The sequence below is a fragment of the Schistocerca piceifrons genome, chromosome 2 (genome assembly GCF_021461385.2).
Source record: "Schistocerca piceifrons isolate TAMUIC-IGC-003096 chromosome 2, iqSchPice1.1, whole genome shotgun sequence".
Lineage (NCBI taxonomy): Eukaryota > Metazoa > Arthropoda > Insecta > Orthoptera > Acrididae > Schistocerca > Schistocerca piceifrons.
The window spans coordinates 740,009,860-740,023,782 of record NC_060139.1 but is presented as its reverse complement, the minus strand read 5'-3'; the positions used below and the strand labels follow the sequence as shown (position 1 = coordinate 740,023,782).

The following is a 13,923-nucleotide window of genomic DNA, read 5'->3' as shown; positions in this document are numbered from 1 at the left end:
TGGAGTAGGACCAGGTGAATCTGATGGAACCAAAGGAGTTGAGGTTGGAGAGGAAATTCTGGAGTTCTTCTTCACTGTGATTGCAGATCATGAAGATGTCATCAATAAATCTGTACCAAACTTTGGGTTGGCAGGCCTGGGTAACCAAGGAGGCTTCCTCTAAGCGACCCATGAATAGGTTGGCATACAAGGGGCCATCCTGGTACCCATGGCTGTTCCCTTTAAGTGTTGGTATGTCTGGCCTTCGAAAGTGAAGAAGTTGTGGGTCAGGGTGAAGCTGGCTAAGGTAATGAGGAAAGATGTTTTAGGTAGGGTGGCAGGTGATCGGCGTGAAAGGAAGTGCTCCATCGCAGCGAGGCCCTGGACATGCGGAATATTTGTGTATAAGGAAGTGGCATAAATGGTTACAAGGATAGTTTCTGGGGGTAACAGACTGGGTAAGGATTCCAGGCGTTCGAGAAAGTGGTTGGTGTCTTTGATGAAGGATGGGAGACTGCATGTAATGGGTTGTAGGTGTTGATCTACGTAGGCAGAGATACGTTCTGTGGGGGCTTGGTAACCAGCTACAATGGGACGGCAGGGATGATTGGGTTTGTGAATTTTAGGAAGAAGGTAGAAGGTAGGGGTGCGTGGTGTTGGTGGGGTCAGGAGGTTGATGGAATCAGGTGAAAGGTTTTGTAGGGGGCCTAAGGTTCTGAGGATTCCTTGAAGTTTCGCCTGGACATCAGGAATGGGATTACCTTGGCAAACTTTGTAAGTAGTATTGTCCGAAAGCTGGCGCAGTCCCTCAGCCACATACTCCCGACGATGAAGTACCACGGTCGTGGAACCCTTGTCCGCCGGAAGAATGACGATGGATCGGTCAGCCTTCAGATCACAGATGGCCTGGGCTTCAGCAGTGGTGATGTTCGGAGTAGGATTAAGGCTTTTTAAGAAGGATTGAGAGGCAAGGCTGGAAGTCAGAAATTCCTGGAAAGTTTGGAGAGGGTGTTTTTGAGGAAGAGGAGGTGGGTCCCACTGTGATGGAGGACGGAGCTGTTCCAGGCAGGGTTCAATTTGGATAGTGTCTTGGGGAGTTGGATCATTAGGAGTAGGATTAGGATCATTTTTCCTCGTGGCAAAGTGATATCTCCAGCAAAGAGTACGGGTGTAGGACAGTAAATCTTTGACAAGGGCTGTTTGGTTGAATCTGGGAGTGGGGCTGAAGGTGAGGCCTTTGGATAGGACAGAGGTTTCGGATTGGGAGAGAGGTTTGGAGGAAAGGTTAACTACTGAATTGCGGTGTTGTGGTTCCAGATTGTGTTGATTGGAATTTTGAGGTTTTGGGGGGAGTGGAGCTGGAAGTGGGAGATTGAGTAGATGGGAGAGACTGGGTCTGTGTGCAATGAGAGGAGGTTGAGGTTTGCTGGATAGGTTGTGAAGGGTGAGTGAGTTGCCTTTCCGGAGGTGGGAAACCAGGAGATTGGATAGTTTTTTGAGGTGGAGGGTGGCATGCTGTTCTAATTTGCAGTTGGCCTGTAGGAGGATGCTCTGAACAGCCGGTGTGGATGTGGGAGAGGAAAGACCGAGGACTTTTATTAAGGATAGGAGTTGACGGGTGTGTTTATTGGCTGAGTTGATGTGTAGGTGAAGGATTAGGTGGGTGAGGGCAATGGATTGTTCAGTTTGGAACTGGTATAGGGACTGATGGAAAGAAGGGTTACAGCCAGAGATGGGACCTTTAAGTGTGAGGGCTTTGGGGGTAATGCCAAATGTCAGACAAGCCTGAGAAAATAAAATATGGGAGTGTAATCTGGCTAGGGTGAAGGCATGTTTGCGGAGGGAATGTAAATAAAACTTAATGGGGTCATTGTGGGGATGGTGTGAGGGTGACATGGTATTAGAAGGTGGAAAGTGTAACATGAGGCTGAAATGAAAATAAAAATATAGATATATGGGGAGAGATAAAGGTGAACTGGAAAGCAACTGGACATCTGGTGTGAAAAAAAGGCGAAAAAGTGTTGGTTATAGCTGGGCTTGTTGATCCTGTCGTGAACTTGGGTTGGTAGACAACGATGTGCACAAAGGTTAGGTGGTTGTGTTGCCGCCAAAACACATAAAAGGGTGGAACAATTCGGGAAAATTTCGAAAAAACTGCGTGCAAATGTATTAAAAGGAGTGGTTTTGTGGTGACAGATTGTGAAAATGAGGCTAACAATTGTCTGACGAAGAAATAATGACGTTAAAACCTGTGGGAAGCGGCTAAAAACGATCAGTGATGTGGCAAAAACGGAAATGGAAAAAAAGGCGAAAGTTATTAGAACTAGCCGAAATGGCTGTTTAATAGCTGAAAGGAACTGTTTGTGAACTGGAAACAGTGGATTTTATAGCAGCGGTAGTGTTGAAAGCGGAAAAAAATTCTTTGGTTATGGTTTGGAAGTGGGTTACGTGTTATTGAGTATATACAGGCGGGATAAAATTGTATGGTAGATTCGGTAATGAGGAGAAGGTGAATACAAAGTAAAACTACTTGCAAAAACAGAAAGAGAAAATAAGATGACAGGAAAGATTTCGAAATGCAACAGTGACAATAACAAACGTAGTTGTCGGGTTCAAATTAATGATATGAATATAATAGAGGGAAACATTCCACGTGGGAAAAATATATTTAAAAACAAAGATGATGTGACTTACGAAACGAAAGTGCTGGCAGGTCGATAGACACACAAAACACAAACATACACACAAAATTCAAGCTTTCGCAACCAACGGTTGCTTCGTCAGGAAAGAGGGAAGGAGAGGGAAAGATGAAAGGATGTGGGTTTTAAGGGAGAGGGTAAGGAGTCATTCCAATCCCGGGAGTGAAAAGACTTACCTTAGGGGGAAAAAAGGACAGGTATACACTTGCACACACACACATATCCATCAGCACATACACAGACACAAGCAGACATTTGTAAAGGCAAAGCGTTTGGGCAGAGATGTCAGTCGAGGCGGAAGTACAGAGGCAAAGATGTTGTTGAAAGACAGGTGAGGTATGAGCGGCGGCAAATTGAAATTAGAAATTAGTGGAGATTGAGGCCTGGCGGATAACGAGAAGAGAGGATATACTGAAGGGCAAGTTCCCGTCTCCGGAGTTCTGACAGGTTGGTGTTAGTGGGAAGTATCCAGATAACCCGGACGGTGTAACACTGTGCCAAGATGTGCTGGCCGTGCACCAAGGCATGTTTAGCCACAGGGTGATCCTCATTACCAACAAACACTGTCTCCCTGTGTCCATTCATGTGAATGGACAGTTTGTTGCTGGTCATTACCACATAGAAAGCTTCACTGTAGGCAGGTCAGTTGGTAAATCACGTGGGTGCTTTCACATGTGGCTCTGCCTTTGATCGTGTACACCTTCCAGGTTACAGGACTGGAGTAGGTGATGGTGGGAGGGTGCATGGGACAGGTTTTACATCGGGGGGGGGGGGGGGGGGGGGGCAGTTACAAGGGTAGGAGCCAGAGGGTAGGGAAGGTGGTTTGGGGATTTCATAGGGATGAACTAAGAGGTTACGAAGGTTAGGTGGACGGCGGAAAGACACTCTTGGTGGAGTGGGGAGGATTTCATGAAGGATGGATCTCATTTCAGGGCAGGATTTGAGGAAGTCGTATCCCTGCTGGAGAGCCACATTCAGAGTCTGATCCAGTCCCGGAAAGTATCCTGTCACAAGTGGGGCACTTTTGGGGTTCTTCTGTGGGAGGTTCTGGGTTTGAGGAGATGAGGAAGTGGCTCTGGTTATTTGCTTCTGTACCAGGTCGGGAGGGTAGTAACGGGATGCGAAAGCTGTTGTCAGGTTGTTGGTGTAATAGTTCAGGGATTCCGGACTGGAGCAGATCCGTTTGCCACGAAGACCTAGGCTGTAGGGAAGGGACCGTTTGATGTGGAATGGGTGGCAGCTGTCATAATGGAGGTACTGTTGCTTGTTGGTGGGTTTGATGTGGACGGACGTGTGAAGCTGGCCATTGGACAGGTGGAGGTCAACGTCAAGGAAAGTGGCATGGGATTTGGAGTAGGTCCAGGTGAATCTGATGGAACCAAAGGAGTTGAGGTTTATCCTCTCTTCTCCTTATCCGCCAGGCCTCTATCTCCGCTAATTTCTAATTTCAATTTGCCGCCGCTCATACCTCACCTGTCTTTCAACAACATCTTTGCCTCTGTACTTCTGCCTCGACTGACATCTCTGCCAAAACTCTTTGCCTTTACAAATGTCTGCTTGTGTCTGTGTAGGTGCGGATGGATATGTGTGTGTGTGCGAGTGTTTACCTGTCCTTTTTCCCCCTAAGGTAAGTCTTTCCGCTCCCGGGATTGGTATGACTCCTTACCCTCTTCCTTAAAACCCACATCCTTTTGGTCTTTCCCTCTCCTTCCCTCTTTCCTGATGAAGCAACTGTTGGTTGCGAAAGCTTGAATTTTGTGTGTATGTTTGCCTTTGTTTGTGTGTCTATCGACCTGCCAGCGCTTTCGTTCGATAAGTCACATCATCATTGTTTATAGATATATTTTTCCCATGTTTTAAGGGAGAGGGTAAGGAGTCATTCCAATCCCAGGAGCGGCAAGACTTACCTTAGGGGGAAAAAAGGACGGGTATACACTCGCGCACACACACACACATATCCATCCACACATATATAGACACAAGCAGACATATTCAAAGGCCATTATATTCCTATTATATATATAATTGTTGGGTTCAAATTAATGATATCAATATGATAGAGGGAAAAATTCCACACGGGAAAAATATATTTAAAAACAAAGATGATGTGACTTACCATACAAAAGCGCTGGCAGGTTGATAGAAACACAAACAGACACATACATACACACAAAATTCAAGCTTTTGCAACAAACTGTTGCCTCATCAGGAAAGAGGGGAGAGGGAAAGACAAAAGGAAGTGGGTTTTAAGGGCGAGGGTAAGGAGTCATTCCAATCCCGGGAGCGGAAAGACTTACCTTAGGGGGAAAAAAGGACGGGTATACACTCACACACTCACACACACACACACACACACATCCATCCACACATATACAGACACAAGCAGAAATATTTAAAGACCATCTTTAAAAAACCGTCTTTAAATATGTCTGCTTGTGTCTGTATATGTGTGGATGGATATGTGTGTGTGTGCGAGTGTATACCCGTCCTTTTTTCCCCCTAAGGTAAGTCTTTCCGCTCTCGGGATTGGAATGACTCCTTACCCTCTCCCCTAAAACCCACTTCCCTTCGTCTTTCCCTCTCCTTCCCTCTTTCCTGATGAGGCAACAGTTTGTTGCAAAAGCTTGAATTTTGTGTGTATGTATGTGTCTGTTTGTGTTTCTATCAACCTGCCAGTGCTTTCATGTGGTAAGTCATATCATCTTTGTTTTTTATATATATATATATATATATATATATATATATATATATATATATATATAGTGCTGGCAGGTCGATACACACACAAACAAGCACAAACATACACACAAAATTCAAGCTTTCGCAACCAACAGTTGCTTCATCAGGAAAGAGGGAAGGAGAGGGAAAGACCAAAAGGATGTGGGTTTTAAGGGAGAGGGTAAGGAGTCATACCAATCCCAGGAGCGGAAAGACTTACCTTAGGGGGGAAAAGGACAAGTAAACACTCGCACACACACAACCTGTCAGAACTCCGGAGATGGGAACTTGCCCTTCAGTATATCCTCTCTTCTCGTTATCCGCCAGGCCTCAATCTCCGCTAATTTCAATTTGCCGCCGCTCATACCTCACCTGTCTTTCAACAACATCTTTGCCTCTTTACTTCCGCCCGACTGACATCTCTGCCCAAACTCTTTGCCTTTACAAATGTCTGCTTGTGTCTGTGTATGTGCGGATGGATGTGTGTGTGTGTGTGTGTGTGTGTGTGTGTGTGTGTGTGTGTGTGTGTGTGTGTGCGAGTGTATACCCGTCCTTTATTCCCCCTAAGGTAAGTCTTTCCACTCCTCGGATTGGAATGACTCCTTACCCTCTCCCTTAAAACCCACATCCTTTCGTCTTTCCCTCTTCTTCCCTCTTTCCTGATGAGGCAACGACTCACTACTAAATACTGATAGTCATTGTCATGAGACGAAGATTTTTACTGAGTTTGTTTTCAAGATGTACAGTTAAGAGAGAGCCAGCTTGGTTTTGTAATGATTTTTTGTAACTAACAAAATGATTCTTGTTTTCAGAAGAAATTATGTTTATTTTGTGAATAAGGTATTGTACAAATCTCAGTGGGTGTAGTATAAGAAGTCACTGTAGTAAACTTTTAAGATATTCCAAACTTTTGTTGAGGTATGCATTAACAACATAGCGTCAAAAAAGTGTACAGATCTTACTAGCTTTTCATGCTACAATTTTTCTTCTATATACAACCATACAGAGGTGTTTACAAAGTTGCAGTGAGACTCATGTTTTTAAGTGTGTGAGGGTGTGTACTTAGAGTAGAAACAGAACCCTGCTTCCACAGTTAGTTACACCTCTCTGCTGTAAGGTTTGTTTATGCAGCACTCATCAGTCAGCAATAAATGAGTGGTTGGCATTCCTCATTTTTCTGCAGGAGTTTTTATTAGCAATGGTACCGCATATGAAGCATTCACATCTCCTCCTTCAAATGTAACTGTGAAGTCTTATCACTAGGGGTTAAAATGATAGTTTTCTTGAATCCTAAGCACTCTTGAATTTCTTAACCTCTTGTGTATCCACCCACTGTCGACCAAGCTCATGCAGCAAAAAATTCACAAGTTTCTCAGTAAAAGCAATTTTTGACATTGCACCACCTCAATTGTTGCCTCCAAACTATTTCCTCTTCCAAGAATAGAAAGGATTTGGGTTCTGACTTGACTAATGAGATTTCAAGACTGTGACCAACAAATTTGAGACAAATACCTAGTAATTTCTCTGAAACCACAAAGAAACACTTAGCAGTGTATCAAGCTCAGCTGATGAATTACACTCTCAGTAAAGCATTGGTGGAACTCACATGCTTTTGACCTTGAATTTGTTAATGTCTTACTCCATGAATATACAGACTACACTTTGTAAGCCTACACCACAACCTGTATATGAACATAAATGCAGTCAAACAAACTTGAAATCAGCTCCTGAAAAAATTGTCAAATATAGAAAATCATTTCCACAGGAAGCTGTAAAAAGGGCAGGAAACAATATGATGTAGAGATACAGCTGGGTAAGAAGATCATCAGAAAAGGAACACTATGACATGAAAAGCTAAATTACAGTGACATAAAAATGTACTTCCATAACAGCTGCAGAGGTACAAGTAAATCTAGGATTTTTATTAGATAAACTTAAAACAGCAACAGTACCTTGAAGAGCTGCCTATACTGCTAATAGAGGCCCCATCTGCTATCCTCCGATCACGCCCCATGTCATCTAAATCACACTCAGATGTGTCAGAATCAGACAATCGTGATGTTGTACTAGGGGGGGACAAGTGATCTGTTGGTGTTAGTGCCAGCTCCACATCTCCTGGTTCCCGCCTATTCTGTAAAATGAGAAAAGTCATTTCTAAATGATTAAGATTGACAATATTTTTCTTTTTTTTTTTAGAAATTTTAGAACCCGAATCCCACGACTCCAGCTTTCCACATCTTAGCCAAACACACGACTAAAGGTCATCTGGTGGAAAAAGTTAAATAAAAAGTCCCAAAGTAAACTATTATAGTAATATAAGATAACCTGAACTTGATTTTACTATAGAAAAATAAAACAACATACAAAAAATTAATGAATGTACATTAAAGGATGCGTACTTTAGAAATACATAGTATTTGGAAAAAGACTATAAGATTTGCAAATACCTCCAATCTATAAAATATATGACCATTTAAATGAAACCAAGCACAGAGCACACAGCTTCTGACATGGAAGTCTCAAAAGACATTAAAGGTATTATTATTATCATAGGGTCTCCAAAGAACCCGTGCACTCACAAAGATTATTCTTAGGCAAGAAAAGAGAAAAGGCAGAAGTGAAGTACATTATCAACAATGTGGTTTACTGAGCTATACTAATGCCCCAGTATGTTGGCTATTTCTGTCATTACAACATCTTAGCAATTTTTTAATGACTTTTCATTCTGCAATGTTTAATGGCCTTGGTAGTTTGCACACCTGGCCTCTTCAGAAAGTGTCTGCCACAACTAATGCTATTTTGAAAATTCCTACACAATTTATACATTGCTATACGAACAAGCATGTTCACTATATTGCATTTACTCTACGATAAATTTCAGTTAGTTTTACACCTTCACTATTGAAAAAAGGCACAACAAATACCTGCTGCTCTGTTATGCAATGTCAACAATGGATATTTCACCATTTCATTCTGTTTGTTTCTTTGCAGTCTTCTTGTATTATGCTGGCATCCACCTGCATTTTCAGAGCGTGAGAACCAGGTACGTGAAACTTGTATACCAACTTCCAATACAGTAAACTTGGTTTGCTGTCAGGTCTTTCAGAATGCTACATCTTATTTTACTACTGGATGATGTAAATACTTCTTTTTGTTTTTATTTCATACAAAATAAAACTAGTATTGCACAGACTTAAACACATTTCTTCCAGCTTACTATGTAATGTGTGAATTGCACTATTTAAATTGCATGGTAAGCATATTACTGGCGTTCTGCTCGGTTTTTGTTCAAACTGGAAATACTGAGTAAAGTAAATAACAGCAACATTCATTTTTGTTTTGTATATAACAGAGATAATGAGAAGATACTGAGTATAACTGAGGAGACAAGAAATTTGTGGCACAACTTGACTAAAAGAAGGGATTGGTTGATAGGACACATTCAGAGATACCAAGGAATCACAAATTTAGAATCAGAGGGAAGTGCTGTGGGTAAAAGTTATAAGAGAACAAGAGATGAATACAGTAAGCAGATGCAGAACAGTGTAGGTTGCAGTAGTTATTTGGAGATGATGAGGCTTCTCAGGACAGAGTAGCATGGAGAGCTGCATCAAAGCAGTCTTCAGAATGAAGACCACAACAATAACAAAACTGAAGTTGGTTTTGTCATACTGTGTTTTGTGGATTCACATATATTCGCTTCTGCTTACAAATCTGTCTGTGTACTGCATCTGTCTGTGCACTATCTAATTCAATTGCATTATAAATAATGTGTTCATATTCTGCTTGACTTCTGTTTGTACCCATTTTTCGTACTTTCTCGCATTTGATACATAGTTTCACGTTACCAATTTTTGACAGAATTGGTATTTTATTTTATTAAATCTTATAGCGGAATGAAGGTCAAATTCTCTGTTGAATGGTATTGCTTCTTATTGTTGTGTGTGCTTTGTTGTATTAGTGACAAAACTTGTAGTTACCAGTGAAGTGTGGCTTTAAATTTTTATGAAATGATATGTCCCGCTTCCAGGCTTCCATGATGACAAAAAATGTTTGTGACATTTAGTGGAAAGTAAGTGGTAGGATATTCCTCTGTGGGAGAACTTATTATGATATGTGCAGATCTACATCTACAAGATGGGACAGTCATACTCTGAAAACCACCATGAGGTACACAGCAGACGGTTTGTCCCATTGCACCAGTTATTAGGGTTTCTTCCCATTCCATTCATGTAGGGAGCATTGAAAGAATGATTGTCTGAATGCCCCTGTGCATATAGTAATTATGCTAATCTTATCTTCACAATCATTGTGTGAGCAATACATTTTTGTAGTATATTCCTAGAGTAATCATTTAAATCTGGGTCTTGAAACTTCGTTAATAGACTTTCTCGGAATAGTTTACGTCTATCTTCAAGAGTCTTCCATTTCAGTTCATTCAGTATGTCTGTGACACTCTCCCATGAATTAAACAAGCCTGTGATCATTTGTGTTGCCTTTCTCTGTATACATTCAATATCCCTTGTTAGGCCTGTCTGGTACGGGTCCCACACACTTGAGCAATATTCTAGAACCAGTCACACAAGTAGACTGATTGTGTTTCTCCAGTATTCTACCAATAAACCTCAGTCTACCACATGCTCTATCCACAATTGATCCTATGTGATAATTCCATTTCATATCCCTACAAATGTTACACCCAGGTATTTGTATGAGTTGGTCGATTCCAACAGTTACTCATCGATATTATAGTCATAATAGCACATTTTTTGGTTTTGTGAAGTGCAAAATTTTACATTTCTGCATTTAAAGCAAGTTGGTAATCTCTGCACCACTTTGAAATCTTATCAAGATCTGACAGAATATTTATGCGGCTTCTTTCAGATAGTACTTCATTTCAGAGTACTGCATTATCTGCAAAAAGTCTGATTTTACTATTAATATTGTCTGCAAGGTCATTAATACACAACATGAACAGTAAATGTCCCAACACACTTCCTCGGGAAGCACCTAAAGTTACTTCCACATCTAACAATGACTCTCCATCCCAGATAACAAGTTGTGTCCTCCTTGCCAAACCTTCTCAATTAAGTCATAAATTTCACTTGATACCCCATATTATCGTTCTTTTGACATAAGTGTAAGTGTGGTACTCAGTCAAATGCTTTTCAAAATCAAGAAATACAGCACCTACCTGATTACCTTGATCCAAAGCTTTCAGTACAGTATGTCGTGCAATAAAAGTGTGAGTTGGGATTCATATGATTGACCTTTTTTTTTTCTTTTTCTTTTTTTAATCCAGTGTCTCTTTAAGTTTGAGCTCAGTATATGTTCTAAGATGTCTGCCTGCTTAGCTAAGTGGTAACATGCCTTCCTCCCAAATGGCAGGCCCAGGTTCAATTCCCACTTGTGGATTGGGTGTTGTGTTGTCCTCATCATCATTTCATCCTCATCACCAGCACACAAGTCGACCAGTTTGGCATTGACTGAAATAAGACTTGCACTTGGCAGCCGAACTTCCCCAGATGGGGCCTCCCAGCCAACAATGCCACATGATCATTTCATTTTTTTTATGTTCTAAGATTCTATAACAAATCGATGTCAAGGATATTAGACAGTAGTGTTGTGGGTAACTTCTACTATCCTTTTTGTAGATTGATGTGACCAGTGCATTTTCTAAGAAATAGGCATGGTTTTTTGTTCAATGGATCTAAGATAGATTACAGTTAGGATAGGGGCTAACTCAGCCACAAATTCTGTACAAAGTCTGATAGAGGTTCTGTCGAGCCCTGGAGCTTTGTTCAATTTTAGAGATTTTAGCTATTTCCCAAACCACTGGCACTGATACTTATTTCATTCATCTTTTCAGTGGTCTGAGCATTAAATTGGGGTAATTCTCCTGGGTTTTCCTTTGTTAAGGAACATTTAAAAATGGAGTTAAGCATTTCAGCTTTTGCTTTGCTACCCTCAATTGCAGTTCCTGTCTCATTCTTTAAGAACTGGACACTAACAGCTGGACACTGAACACTGGACACTAATAGCCTTAACATATGACCAGAATTTCTTTGGATTCTGTGAAAGATCACTTGACAATATTCTGCCCTGGTAGTCACTGAAGGCATCACACATTGCTCTTTTGACAGTCAAATGTGTTTCATTCAGCATCTCTCTATCTATAGCCCTATGCTCTGTCTTACACCTATTATGCAGTAATCTCTGTTTCTTTACAAATTTTTTTACAGTGACCGTATACCATGGAGGTTCCCTCCAATTATGAACTGTTCTACAGGGTACATATCTATCCAGTGCATAGTCCATTATTCTTTTAAACTTGAGCCTGAGTTCCTCTATATGCCCCTGCTCTGTGCTGACGGTTTCAAGTTACTCACTGAGATATGACACTATTGACTTTTTTATATCTAGTTTATTGAACATGTAAACCTTTCTGCTTGTTTCAGCTGTCCTTCATACTTTGGTAATCATTGTTGCCACAGTCATGCCATGGTCACAAATACCAGTTTCGGTGCGGACATCCTCAAGGAGGTCAGGTCTATTTGTTGCCATTAGATCCAATATATTTCCATCATGAGTGGGGATCCTAACTACCTGTTCTAGGTAGTTTTCAGAGAAAGCTTTTATAAAGTTTCACATGATGTCTTACATGCCCACCATACCAAACTGTAACTTAGCCAATAATTAGTCGATGATTAAAGTCTCCAACGATGATTACAGTATGATTGGGGAACTTAAGTACAAGTGAAGTGACGTTTTCTCTAAAGCTTTTGGTTACATCAGGAGATAAGTCTGGTGGGCAATAGAGGGATCCAATTATCATTTTATGCCCATCACTGATACTGAGTCTTGCCCAAACAATCTCACTTGCAGCTTCAATGTCTACCTTGGTGGATTTGATTTTCTTGTCTACTGTGACAAATACACCATTTCCATTTCCCATTTGCCTATCCTTTTGATACGCATTTAAATTTTTCCCAAAAATCCCACTGCGATCAATTTCAGGTTTCAATCACCTTTCTGTACTGCTTTTCATGGGGGCTCCAAACTCTGTCACTTTGTTGCGAATGTTTTGGCAGTTTACCATTAGGATTGTAATACTCTCACCTGTGAGAGGCATTTCTTTCGACGTTACACTGATACTTCTAACTTTCCTACAGCTAGCATTATAAGAATTGGACGAAGCGTTACCTCTTCTAAAAAAGAACCTTGTGTGCACTCCACACACAGTCAGCTACATGAAATGTGTACCTGACCCATTTAGGGACACCCTACAGTACTCCGCCCTTTGGCTCAGGTTCAAGAAGTCAGAGCATAGCTCATCACATAATTTTTAAAGACTCTGGCTCAGAGCTTCCACTTGACTCAGAAACAAAGGGCCACAAACAGTTCTGGGGACAATTCTGCAAATTATAAGCTTTGCTGAAACTCCATGCCCAAGGCTTGTCTTCTCAACCTTCTCTGCCGGTCTCTGGAATGACCCAAGAATGACTTTGGAGCCCAGATGACAGGCATCATCTGTTCCAATGTGCGCCACAATCTAAAGTTGGTTGTATCCTGTTTGCTCAATGACTGCTGGATCAACCTCTTCAACATGTTGAATGAGGCCTGCAGGTGTACACACTGAATGCACCTAGAGTCCTTTCCTGTCCCTTGCTGCCACTTCCCTAAGTGGTCCCATCATTCACCGTACATTTGAACCACCAATGATTAATACACCCCTACCCTTTTGTGTTTGCCTCCTCTTCACACATGACAAAAAACGTTTCCCCAAAACAGGTGACGTGAGATCCACTGGCTCCATTTCAGTTTCAGTGAAAGATAGCACCTCAAACTCGTTGGTTAGGGGGACAGTAAAATACCTGAGCCCTCCCTGGTCCCTGTCCACCCTGTACAGGATGCGTAGATCTACCACTGACACACCATTCACAGTCAAGTGGATGAGTAATAACAGATCCCGTATTTTCTGCCACCGAGACAAGATTCATGGGAGAGGATAGCACATGAGGTACCTATGGTACAGGTACCACAGGCACACAACTCTCAGGAGCTCTTCCAACACACATATTCGCAGCAGCTGTCAACTGTTTCACAGTAGTTATGGCAATTTCCAGATGCTTATGAACATCAACTAACTCATCCCGTGTTTGAGAACGTCGTTAATAGTGGGGATCCATTTTGACTTGTGCAATGTATCATAAGGGAGTGAAGAAATAACTTTAAATTAATCCCACTGATTCTCTGTTAACTTGTTGAGTTAAAAGGTTGCTTGTTCCCTATAAGAATTGAAGCAAATACACAAAACGAGACTCCTGTTAATGCAGCACAAAAACCTGTGGTAAAAACTACTAGTTTCCTAAAATGTTTTGAGATTAATTACAGTTGTTAGCAAACTTGAAAACAGAGTTAATTTTCTATAAATGTGGAGAATATATAGGGCTACTCCTCTTTAATGGAAAACTAGATCTAATACAACATGTTAGTTAGAAAATCTGCTATAGTAATTAAACTACAA

At 41.3% G+C, this 13,923-nt stretch overlaps 1 protein-coding gene across 1 annotated transcript in view; it reads right to left on the bottom strand.

The window, feature by feature from the left end:
- The window catches only part of LOC124775814 (regulating synaptic membrane exocytosis protein 2-like), a 966,162-nt gene that overhangs the window by 674,356 nt on the left and 277,883 nt on the right, over nt 1-13,923 (bottom strand). The window contains exon 10 of the mRNA XM_047250647.1: nt 7,349-7,527. Within this exon, the coding sequence (XP_047106603.1) occupies nt 7,349-7,527 (179 nt within the window). The remainder of the gene's footprint in view (nt 1-7,348; nt 7,528-13,923) is intronic.